The sequence below is a fragment of the Oryzias latipes genome, chromosome 9 (assembly GCF_053564925.1).
Source record: "Oryzias latipes strain Hd-rR chromosome 9, Olatipes_Hd-rR_3.1".
In the NCBI taxonomy this organism is placed as follows: Eukaryota; Metazoa; Chordata; class Actinopteri; order Beloniformes; family Adrianichthyidae; genus Oryzias; species Oryzias latipes.
The window spans coordinates 15,803,582-15,815,868 of NC_136245.1; the positions used below are offsets into that span (position 1 = coordinate 15,803,582).

The 12,287-nt window shown below is 41.2% G+C and overlaps 1 protein-coding gene across 8 annotated transcripts in view; it reads right to left on the minus strand.

Moving 5' to 3' along the window:
• Nucleotides 1-5,049: 5,049 nt before the first annotated feature.
• The window catches only part of gapvd1 (GTPase activating protein and VPS9 domains 1), a 28,671-nt gene continuing 21,433 nt past the window's right edge, over nucleotides 5,050-12,287 (minus strand). For 4 of the 8 annotated variants that reach the window (XM_078952203.1, XM_011479408.4, XM_020706101.3 and 1 more), the window contains 11 exons: nucleotides 11,740-11,772; nucleotides 11,208-11,264; nucleotides 10,995-11,123; nucleotides 10,780-10,900; nucleotides 10,562-10,674; nucleotides 9,297-9,456; nucleotides 8,974-9,161; nucleotides 8,484-8,697; nucleotides 8,188-8,260; nucleotides 7,885-8,082; nucleotides 5,050-7,625 (listed from right to left, as the gene is read on the minus strand). In XM_078952203.1, the coding sequence (XP_078808329.1) occupies nucleotides 7,485-7,625; nucleotides 7,885-8,082; nucleotides 8,188-8,260; nucleotides 8,484-8,697; nucleotides 8,974-9,161; nucleotides 9,297-9,456; nucleotides 10,562-10,674; nucleotides 10,780-10,900; nucleotides 10,995-11,123; nucleotides 11,208-11,264; nucleotides 11,740-11,772 (1,427 nt within the window). In that variant the 3' untranslated portion in view covers nucleotides 5,050-7,484. The remainder of the gene's footprint in view (nucleotides 7,626-7,884; nucleotides 8,083-8,187; nucleotides 8,261-8,483; nucleotides 8,698-8,973; nucleotides 9,162-9,296; nucleotides 9,457-10,561; nucleotides 10,675-10,779; nucleotides 10,901-10,994; nucleotides 11,124-11,207; nucleotides 11,265-11,739; nucleotides 11,773-12,287) is intronic. The other 4 variants (XM_011479411.4, XM_011479410.4, XM_020706103.3 and 1 more) reach the window with 1 other exon arrangement.

Below are 12,287 nucleotides of genomic sequence, written 5' to 3' on the forward strand. Positions count from 1 at the left end.
AGCAACGAGGTGGCATTGACGGAGAAATGGCATAGAGGAGGTTTGCTGCGGCCATTTGTCACAAAAGGAAAAGTTGGACCGTATTTCACGCGCACTCACACGCGCACACGTTCAGACAATCCGCCAATGAAGCACATGACCTCTGACAACACCGATCACATTGGCCAGTAAATGCTTAATTGCCATTTTTCCATTGGAGTGCTTTATTGATGTCATTTCAAAAGTGATTAATATGAACTGTTTAGTAGCTGTTGCATTTAGCACTAAATAAAACTGAGCTGGCACGTTGAGCTTAATTGATTCCTTTGATTTTTCTGACGACGTGCTTCGACGAAATGAACGAAAACATACATTACGGAGGGGAAAAAATCTCATAGATCAGCACCGACTACAGAAAAAGGCACTGAATATTTACACAGATGACTTTTCTATATATATATATTTTTCTTTTTGTTGAAACACACTCCGCCCCCCCCATCCCTCCCTGCACCCTCTCCGTGGCGCTTAAAAGGGTCATTAACAGGATCACTACCTCTTTTAAAGCACACTGGTGGAGGACAGCGTGCGCAGCACTCCAGTTTTTATCTCTCAGTCTGGAAGGGCAGAGACAGAAATATGAAGACGTGGCTTACAGGAAGGAAGCCTATGGCAGCCTGATATTAAAATGGTTCAGGAGTCAAGTAGAACAAGTCAAGCAGCTTGAGGGCAAACAACAGAGAGGAGAAGGAGGAGGAGAAGAAGAACAGGTCATTCTTAAAAGCTAATGGACTGTCAGTGGTCAATAGAATATATCAAACATTATAAAGCATGTTTCCTTCATGGCCGGACTGAGCAATGAGTCTTTCATTGTTCATTATTCAAATTAAACAATATGGTAGAAATCGGTTTATTTTTTTACCAGAATTTTTTCAGTTAGCATTTTGTGAATTTAACAGCACACATAGTTTGTTTTGCTTTTCTAAAATATTAATTTTTAATTAATTTGTCTTTTTCTGCTCATCTATTGATGCTCGACCAGTGTGAATATCAAACTGGGCAGTTCTCAGATCAAATTTGTTTTTGTTCCTGCACATGCCCAAATGCACAAAACTTCGTCATATTTCTATTTAGATCTGACAGAACTTGACATAAACACATTGGAGCAATGCATTGCTTCATGATCAGTTTTTATCAAGCGTGCCTTATCCCAAAGGGTGACTTTTCTAGATGTATCCAGCAGGAAGGATGACCGGCTTCACTTATCTGCACAGCCTCTCTCCAGCGACAGAGAGCTTGATCTATCCTGAAAGGGGGTTTGAACTCTTACAAGATGAAGACATGACATCTTCAGCTTACTTGATGTCAATGATAGGACAGCTCACTTGTACATCGGGCATGTTGCCAGCCAGCTCTCCCTAGGTCCTGAGCACTGCCTCTGAACGGAGGCCAAAGACACAGATGACATCCGGGGGAAGCCCATCACCTGTTGCTTTAGGACAGAATAATCAAAGTGGGTCATGGCAGGATGCTGGCCTCTCAGTGTGCGCAGGGCTAGCTAATGTGTGTGTGAGTGTGTTTTGCAGAACTTGTCAGGGGCAACAGCAATAGCTGAGCTTTGAGATCCACCCCAGTGACAGAGATCATCAGCATCAGCAGCAGATCTTCAGCCCAGATCATGTTCACAGTGAGGGCCACGCCAAGCACACACACCGCCGCCACTGTTCAGCCGGACAGAAAGAACACCGCCGGCCAACTAATGTCTGCACACCAATCAGCATAAGTATAAGCAGCACGCGCATTTCTCCAGGCAATAACCACAATGGACATTTTAATATAAACAAATAACAGCCATATTGATTTACATGCACCCAGATAAAATACTACATTATTACCCCTTAAGGGATTTCCCTCTTCCAATCAACACTTGACACCTTCCCCCGAACAATATTGCTTGATTGCAACCTCAATGAAACCTCAATCAGGAGTGAATTTACTGTCGAATTTATGGAAATGCACCAAAGAGCCCCGTGCTAGTTGTAGGGTACACCTGCACTTGTCAAGGTGCTCAAGTGCGTTGTGTAATTGGCTGTTGATTGCTGCCATTAACATGTGATGGCTAAGTGCGTCTAATTCCTGTTCCATTTCCACAGTTCAACTTGGTGTTGCCACCCACTCTTTCTCACAGAGGTGATTAGCAGGACCCGCGAAAATTGTTCTTTTTTCTAATGATAGAAGCCCAATACAAAAGGAGCGTTTGCTTTAAAGCCCCACTGTAACTGACACTTTTGGCAAATTGATATCCTTTATGGAGTGTTAAAGAATATGAAAACACAGGAAGTGTCGTTCATCCATGCCTACCGGAGATTCTTAATTTTTACATTTAAATTCCAGCACTTATGAGATTTAAAAAAAAAAAAGCCACTATTTGAGTTAGCATTTTCTATATTTATATGATTATAGAACAACCATATAGTATAACAAAATAAACACATATTATTTGTTAAAAGAAACAATAAGCTCCTTTGTCTCTGCAGTTTAGGTCAAAATTGTTGAGGCCTCTTCCCTTCTTCAATATCAGCACCTCCGGGCACTGAGACTTGGTATCCCTTTGAGTTTTAATTTTCTGCCTACATCCTCGCGGCCGTTTCATTTAAGTTTTAATATGTGTATTTGACATTTTGTTCATTTAGACAAACCCCAGCTACCCACCCAGCCCCCCTCTTTCCTCCCTGCTACATTTAATTTAATTGACATGCTGCTGCCGGATGTTGTTGTTCTCCTTTGTGCAGATTTCCCGCCACTGCCAGCAGGATGGTCCAGGATGGTGAAACGGTGAAGCCTGCAGTGTACCTGGGGGGGGGGTTAAAAAAATAAAAAAAAATAAAAAAAGGCAGCACACTTATGTGAGGAGCTCTAAAGCTCCTCCACATAGAACAAAAAATGCTTGAAAAAATCAAATATTAAAGCTATTTTCTGCACATTTTTGTCTTGTAGGATATTGTATCCAATAGGGAGAAAAGGTGAAAACTAAACAGACTAAAAACTTAATTAAAAAAAAAGTCTAAATATACAAGGCAGCATCAGTTCCAGACAGCAGGTCTAACTGGTTTTAAATGTGAAGCCCTCATGGCCAGGGGAGTTCTTTGTCTGAGCAGCTTTTCTGTCAGACCTGCAGAGCGTCCTCTGGAATGGTGTGTCTGCCATCTGCAGGTCAGGGCGGGTATTGCAGTCCCTCCCTCTGGACTGCACTCTGCAGCCGTGCAGCAGCTGCTCCATTGTGAATATGAACAGCTTGCATTACAACCATATGAGTGGTCCCAAAGCTTCATCAAATGGTGCTTAAAATCACTAACAATTACAAACTGCTCTAAAGTTCTATATTTATTTGATATAGTTGATTAGTTTATTATACAGATTTGTATAATTCTTTAAAATTTGAATCTTAAAAATGGAGAAAACTGTCTCTTAATCTTTTTTTTTTATTTTCCACGTGTGCAAACTTCCTTCCCACAGAGAGGAGTCTTTATTTTTAGACTATCATGAGATCATTGTCTGGTGCAAGGTGGGAGGCCCCTCTGTACCCCCACAGTCAGCAAACACAAACACGTGAAGTCATGCATGAGCCCTGCTGGACTGCTCATCGCTTATCCCACAGCGATCCGTGCGAAGCCTGTGACTCCTTCACATGTGTGAGGAGCACCATGACATCAACATTTAGGATCAGTCTTATAGGGATGAAGAAGACAAAAACACTCTTCCTCACATCATTTGTCTGCCATTACCTGTACATATTACACCCAAAGCATGTTTTCCTTGGAAACGTGCAAATGTATTTTTAAGCATGTGCATCCTCATGATGAACTGAATTTAACTTTTAAGAAGGTGATGCAGCTTCTGCCTCCTTAATAAACTGTAAATCAGCAGCTAAAATCCCACTTAACAAAAATATGTAAAAGAACACAGAATAAAATCCACTACATTTTAGGGCTTAGGGTAAACTCTAAAGTCTAATAGCTCTTTTTTCATGTAAGATTATTTTTCTTTTGCAAGGATCAAGGATTCTGTTACTTTAAAAATCCTAAATGTGCATTTTCCAATCGCATTTAAGCAATTTTAAGCAAAGGTTCTTTTTCAAAATGTAAACTGGATCATGATAGCAGTCAGGGCCACTGGACCACTCTGTCGCTGGATTCGTAACAAAAGTAGAAACTTACAAAGTTGCAGGAAAAAAATGTAATAAAACAATAATGAAGTTGTTGCACGCATTAGCTTATAGCATTATAGCATTGTAAATCTTTTCAACCAAGAAAAAATGTCTATTTTTCATTGTAAATGTCTTTTTGAATTTATATTGATTTAATACACATGTATTAAAAAATAAAAATCAAAGCTTGAAGCTCAAACTCTGTTAATATTGAAATGGACATTCAAATGTAGGTTTCAGTGTTTTTCCCATGAAAAGTCATGGGAAAAATATATTGACACTTCAACAGTTATAGACAAATACTACATTTAGGTCTGTATAATAGTGGCAAACACCCTAAAATAAAAAAAGAAACCACACAGGAACATTTAAATAAATAAAAAAGAAAGAAATCAAGCCTCTGTGCATCTCAAATCAGTTAGGTGCTAAATAATCAAAAGATTCCATCTGTAAATCTGGTCTTTTTAGCCATAGGCTTCTACCACTAATTAACTTCTCACTCGAAAATTTGAATTTAAATTAACAATTGTGAGATATCATCAGGGGATACAAAGCACCCCACCAAGTTTATGATGAAAAAAGAAAGAGTATTGGAAGGCAATTGGTGAAGTGCGGAGGGCTCTCAGATGAGGGGGATATCTCCAATTACAATCCACTGAAACACTTGTCAGCTGTAATGAAATGTTTGCAGAGAGGTTGCTATTTGTGGCTTCTCAATAGGATGCTTCTGCATCAACCAGCCAAGCCCACAATCATTATTCATGCATACCTAATGTTAGTTTTTTATTTTTTATTTTGCAGCTACCTAAAACAGAAAACTAAAAGAATTTAAAAAACAATAACACCAATAAATGAGAAAAAAAAGGTAAGTTATTTGTTTCTTTTATTGTTTTTGAAGAAATACATAATGCATTAATTACAGTAAAGACAAAAAACTTTCCCGTATGTCAGAATTGTGCAAGCTTATAATTAAAATTAGACGAAAAGTTGTTTTTTTTTTCTTTTTTCTTTTTATATTTTGACACCACTGCACAGGGAGCAGCACTACACAGACCGAATCCCCCACCTAAGACTACAACTCCTGACACACAATTACATGGATTTTTCTAACTTGGTTTTCATCAATACCTCAATGCATCATGTGTAACTGCCGTGATCATCAAGCTGCGGGATGCACTGACGCACACAAACCAGGCCCGAATAATCCCATCACATCTGTCCAGAACGTACTCCTTATTAAAGTGACATCACATAAACCTGATTATACTAGAAGATGCAACCTGCAACTTAATTTTCCAGGGCATGGTTTTCTCATCAAACTGATTACGCCGACTTTACGAGGAAGTGCGCCGCACATGCACACACGCGCCGGCTTGAGCTATGGCGAAAGGACATTTAGAAAAGCATTTGTGATGATGCCCGTTAATGCTTGGAAGAGCAACAGTGAGGTGCTTCAGTTTGCGTCTGTCAAAACATGTGAAATCACAACAGTTAAGAAATGATCAAGGCCAAAGCAAGGACATGTCAACATGCCCATCCAACCCCCTTTTTTTTTCTTCCAAATATCCCAGGAAAATACATCAGTTTTGTGCAAAATAGATTTTTGATATGTGTGTATCACAGATGCATCCTCTTGCAGGTTACTGGCTCGTGGCACACACACTATGGGAGAGCGAGGATTACTTTTTTTTTTTTTTTTTTTGTGGTTTTTATGCAAGAGGAGGCGGGAGGTCGAGCAATCACACTCACATCTCATTCACACTCGCTTGACCAAAACCCACACATACGTTGACCACACTAGCATAAGCTGCAGGTCAGTAACACGTTGATCGTGTTGGTTATTTGCTTTTCCGGCCTCCGTTTTGTGCCGTCAGGTCAACTACTGGTTTGTCGAGAAACTAATACATGTGGCACGTCTGCACAAAAATGAAAAACTTTTTCCTCATTTCTACAATGCTTAAACTATATTAAAAAAAAGGCAAAACTATAAGGGGGGAAAATAAAATAAGTGCACATAAATACAAATCCCTTTTTTGAACTTGAGGAGTCGCGAAGCTAAAAATGATTTCCTGGATCTGATGCTGACTAAAGTGGTACTAAAAGATAAAGGAGACAACATGGACACCAGCTGGACAGATTCAAATGAATGTTTTGACCTTTTTAGTCATAAATAAAGAGACCCCCGTCAGCTCCTGCCTGACAGTTACTCAAACTGAAATCCAGCTCGTTGGCTTCAACTCTGAGGTAGGATCTAGAAAACCAAAAGGGGATTTGAGCTCCAGTTTGGCTAAATTAAAGGGACTAAAACCGTGACGACCAGATGTGGTGACGCCCAGGCTCTTTGTTTTTTTTCTGGATGAAAGTTTCCTCGCAGAGATGCCGTCTGCCCATTGGAGCGTGGAGGGGAAATAATGCCAATCTTAGATTTTCCAAACAAACTATACAGAGCGCCCCACATCCAAGGCACTACTATATCAATATATCCCATAAATGCCACCAGCGCTCTCTGCTTGCCTGCTCACTGCTAAGTTACCTTTACTAACTCGAGAACGTCAAACTAGCTCGTTGTAGCATTGTTTGCCTGTGCCATCTTGAACGGGAATGATATGCATTTTCATTTAAAAAAAAAAAAAAAAAGAGGCGTGTTAAATAGAATGACAGAAATAAATACACTTCATATAAATATGCACGCCCCCACATCCAAATTGAGGCTTGTTTGGGAATTAGATGAAGTAAACAGTTGGTGAAACAAGCTGCCCGACTGTATGATACAATAAGAGAACGTGGAGCATTGTGAGTTGATCTGCGTTTATAAGCAGTTAAATCCCATCAGCAGTTCTGACTGTAAATCCCCTTATTTAATAAGTGTTGTACTCTCATTTGATTGGAGGCTCGTAAATCACATCAATGAAGTCTAGTCCCTTTATACAGGATTATCTCTTACAGTGATTTAATGTTGTGTTGGTAATTATGAATATATAAAAATCCTAACAGCTTGAGAATCAAAACGGACTCAGAAGACAAAATGATAAAATTCTAATCAGATTCACGCTTAATATGTATGCCAAGTTTTTTTTTTTTCTTCAAAGGCGTTTTGCAAAACCGGAACTTGTTCACATACATACAGTTATATATATTTTGCTTTTCTTTCCACGTCTCTGACTATGTACAAGCTATACAAATAAAGAGCAGGCAGAGGGCCAGGCCTCTTAAGCTGTGCAAAAGGAGCAGTTGGTTGGGAAGTCTCCCAGTCTCCCGGCTCCTTCTCCTGCAGTCTGCCCATACAGGTGGCTGTTCTGCTTCACTTGCGATCATCGATGGTCTTAATGAATTCCACCGCTGCGGTGAACTGCATCCACCAATAGCACTCCTCCCCACTCAGCCGGCTGGCGTAGAAATTATTGATGTACTGCACGGTGGACAGCAGGCAGGGCGGGTTTGCCTGGAGGGGAGGAGACGCGGGGATGGGCCCACATTAGACGCTTAAAGAAGCTCACGCAACAAAGTACAGATTACAATCGTAAATACGGGAAATATATGTGCGGGGCTGGGGGACGGTTTGCAATGCAATGATGAAGGTATTAGGTGAGAACTTTCAGGTGATTGTTCATAAACTTGATTGACATGACGTCAACAACTGAAAGTGGAAAAAGTCTTAGAGAAGTCACATCATGACCACTAAATCCAGTTTGAAAACTTACCCTAATGAGCACAAAAACAAGCACAGGAACAAAATCATCTGCTCCTGGGACAGAGTCTTCATTAGCCAGGCTCAGGAGGTTCATGATGGTGGAGCACATACGCAGAATGCACTGCACTTTGTCTCGAGGAGTCTTATACGCATTGATGGACTTGATCTCAGCCTGCGCAGAGGGCCAGGGAGCTTCCCTCAGGTAAACCTAAGAGGCAAAGCGGTTTAACAGCCTAGCAACTTTCTGAGGTCTTTCTGCACATTTGCTTGTCTTACTTTATAGAAAAAAATAACAACAACATTGAGGTGATACCTCTGGAATTTGAAGGGCTCTGTGATTTGCTGTGACGACCTTTGAGAGCCGCTGGATGTGTTCGTAGAAAAGCCTGTGACGATAACAAACTCAGTTCAAGCAGACAGTAAGAAAATTACAGATCATAGAAGCATGTTAAACACCAAAAACACCAATTCTTGGGAGGTTCAATACCATGTATTATTTTGTCTGATTGCTCGAAAATGCTAACCAACAAATCTTGGGTGTAAAAATATGATGTAAAAGTCTCTCGGTGAAGCGGATTGGTTGACAGGGTTAGTAACGGAGCGACTCACTGGTCTCGGAGAATATCCCCATCCTGATTGGGGTAGAAGGCCAGTTTGAAGATGCGGTTCATAACGCTGCGCTCGATAGCCATCTGGGCATCCTGCAGCTGGTCCTCGCTCGCATATTGCCAAATGGCATCACGGGCCATGGCACCGTACAAATAGCGCAGAAAATCCTCCACTGCCGCCGTCTTGTCATCAGCTGCTGTGCACCCCTGGAACGCTGCAGTCGAGCACAGAAATAACAGATTTAAACCTCACACAGCACGCGTTTGTGTGTGTGTGTGTGTGTGTGTGTGTGTGTGTGTGCACGTTGATGCAGCGTCATTACAGTTCCTTTATAGATCTTGCAGCACCAGACAGGGTTTAAAATCAAATCTTCCAACCTAAGTTTATCTTGTAAAAATCTTTTGGTTTGGAGCCACAAAGAAAAAAATGTTTTAAAGTAGTGGAAATAAAGAAGCCAGGATTCGTTTTATACTGAAAAGAGAATCAATACCTTTGATGAAGTCGAGCATCTTTGACTCCATGTGTTCAAGAAGAAGCCTGACACAGACGGTGGTGAAGTAGAGATTAGCCACCTCTTTGTCTCTCAGAACCCTCTGAAGGAGCCTCTCCAAATGAGCCTGAGAGGTCTGCAGGCCCTGACGACATCTGGTGAGGTAAGCTATGTAGGGCGCCCGCTTCCTGCAAAAAGAACCAAAAAGAATGAGCGTTTCTTCTGCTTTTATACCCCGATGGAGCGGTCTCTGAAATGCCCTTTAAGTAAAATTATGTGTGTGGATGGCTTTAGTGAACTTTCTTCCTCTGTTCCCGTTTTACCTGTAATCTTCTGCAATAGCAGCCAGCAGCTTCCTGCAGGTGCGAGCGTCAAAGCGGCTAACACAGCGAGTGGTCTCCTGGATTTGAGCCATCTGGTTCTTGTCCTGAAGGTTGATGGCTTCTGCGAGCTGGATCTTCAGGAAGCAGACGATCTCATTTTCTGAAAAGGAGGATGTCGGAGATGGAGGGCGGGGTAGCTCTGCAGAAAAATACTGTGGCCAACAGGTTTGACCTCCTTACAAATGACCAGCCAGTTTGGCAATCCTAAGGAAAACTGGCACATACTAACCCAGAATAAACCAGTACAACCCTGCTACTTTAAAACATGTAATGGTTTTATATTTATTTATTTCGGTTAGGGCTGGGTATCAACAATAATTTCCACTCACCAGAGCCTGGATTGATTCAATTCACGATTTTTTCGATTCTTTCGATCCACTTGATTCAATTCGATTCAATTTTGAACATATTCATGTTAATCTGATATAGTTCACATACTGTAAAATGTATTAATGAAATAGCTAACCAATCACATAGTTAACATGTTACATGGTTTCTCAAACGGAGAAGCTACAACATAAATGTGCAGATCATAAACATTGTAAAGCCTTGAAACTGGCTCATGTTACTAAAATGAATGTTCTGCCTCTCCTGGAGGACGTTTCAGTTTGGCCACTAGGGGGAGCTCCACTATAGCTTTACACTTTATTCCAGAAGATTTGAGCAAAAGACGGCGCGTGAAACCACAGATGGTTACTTTTAAAAACAGTTTCCTTTAAAGAGTTAAGACTATTCATACCCAAAAGTATTTAGAATTTAGACAGCAGTATATGTTTAGGTTAAATGAGCGTTAGCCATACTATGGGAAATCCCATTATACGTTAGCATCAAGCTATTGGACTGCTGTTATTGTTAAAATAACCCTGTAGATGTATCGGAGCATATTAGTAATGTACCATGAACCTTCCGATTGTATTTTGTAAACTGTCTAGCAGTTTTACAGTTGTACACAATGATTGTTTCAAAGTCTGATCCCGCTAAATCTCACAACAGTAGCATTAGGTCACCGGAAAAGATCGATCTCTACTTTTATAGATTCATTAATCAAGCTTGGATAGATTCAGATCAATGAATCGATATTACCAACCCAGCCCTAATATCCGTATCTTTTGGAAAACTCACAAAGCACTTGCAGTCTCGTCTAAAGTGCATACTTCAACCAACCTCCTGTAGGAAATATGATTGTCTGCATAAAGTGCTTCTACCTTCAGGATCCATGTGATCAGGCAGGCCGTTGCGTGTGGTTGCTGGTGCCAGGAGAGGCAAAGCCACAGAGTCTGCCGAACATAAAGCCAACCTCAATTTTTTCTTTGCATCACTGAGGGAAAAAAACAAGAAAAAAAGTTAAGAAATGACAGTCTTTCCATTGGTTTTTGGCAAAAATTTGACCAAAAACTTTTGCTGGTTATGTTAAGGGAGACACCTGAAAGAGAACTTGGAATCGTGTTGTTGTGCCGACTGGCTAGCTGAATCCAGGAGGTCATCGGCAGAATTGTTCTGCAGAGCGTCTTCTCTGGGACAGTCGCTGTCTTCGACACAAATATCTGTACAAACATTAAAAAATGAAGAAAAGGAAAAATCTGCATGAAAAGGGTTCTGTGGCCGCAGATTGCATTTATGAGAATTTTCCTCCCTGACCTCCTGAGCCGTCATAGGACGCTCCTGCCGCAGTTCCATCGCTGGGGCTTGTCCTCTTAATATTCCTGTATTTGTCCAGAATGTCTTCAGCTGCCTGGGGTTGAGTGCTCTGTCTAGGCAGTGGCTCGTCTGAGAATAAACACAAAAACCAATCGTGTTAAAATAAAACCCATCAGCTCATATCAAAGGAGCAGGAGGCGAAAGGCTGCCGACCTTGTAGGACATCATCCTTCTCCTGTTTGTCTCTTTTCCTAAACGCTGCCATGGGAGCTGTGGGAAACACATGTGATGAGGTCCACTGCTTTTCACATGTCATTTTACTTTTAAAAACATAGCAAAGTAAGGGAAAAAAAAGCAAAATAAAAACCCTTGATTTGGAGCAGAATATCATTTAAAAAAAATAAGCTCATTAAAACTTTATTTTCCTTTTTGTGTTTATCTGATTAACAAAATGTGCCAACTGGACAAGCAGATACACAGGCTGAACAAGGTAATGGGTGAGGGATCTATACACTGATATTCTGTTTTATGCATAAGGTGGAATGACACTAGTGCAAACAAAAAAACAATTGTGAAGGGTAGCTAAACAGATGCATAGATGAGGAGTGGGATCGTGTGAACTGGAGCTACATCATGTCACGCTACAGGTCTCCAGGGTCTAAGGCAGCAGCTACAAAGCAGCGTGGTGCGCAGCCGCCGGCTGCAGCAGAAAAGCTAGCTCAGTGCGACAACATGGAAGCGTTACCTGGAGCATCGCTCTCAGCCGTCCAATACAGCACTGTGAGGAACACAACAGACACGGGTTGGCCTTTCAAGCACAGGTCGCCACACGGAGCGACAACTCGCTGCTCATGACCGTACAGAGCAACAGGACAAACAACAGACTGTGGTTTGGCACACATTAGGGGGGTGCAGGCTTTACCTTTGACATTAGAATGAAGTCTTATACTTTACTAAATCAATGCATTGTTTACTTAAGAGTTCTGCCATTATTTTCTTCACAGATATATAAGAGGTGGTTATACAAAAGCCCTACGACAACAGATCTGCCATCAGTTAGTGCTGATGACATGGAGGGCTATTTAATGACCATTAGCTGCTGGCTGACAGCACTACTGGGAGGGCTACAGCCCAACCATCTACACAACTAATGCCTCTCTGATGACTTATTAGCTCTGAAAAGTCTGAATAAATGAGTGGCTCCTGAGAACTGTGAGGAAAAGGACTGGACTGGACTGGACAACAAAGATCCTTTTTTAAAGAGAACAAATTCATATATCTGTTTGTTTCCAT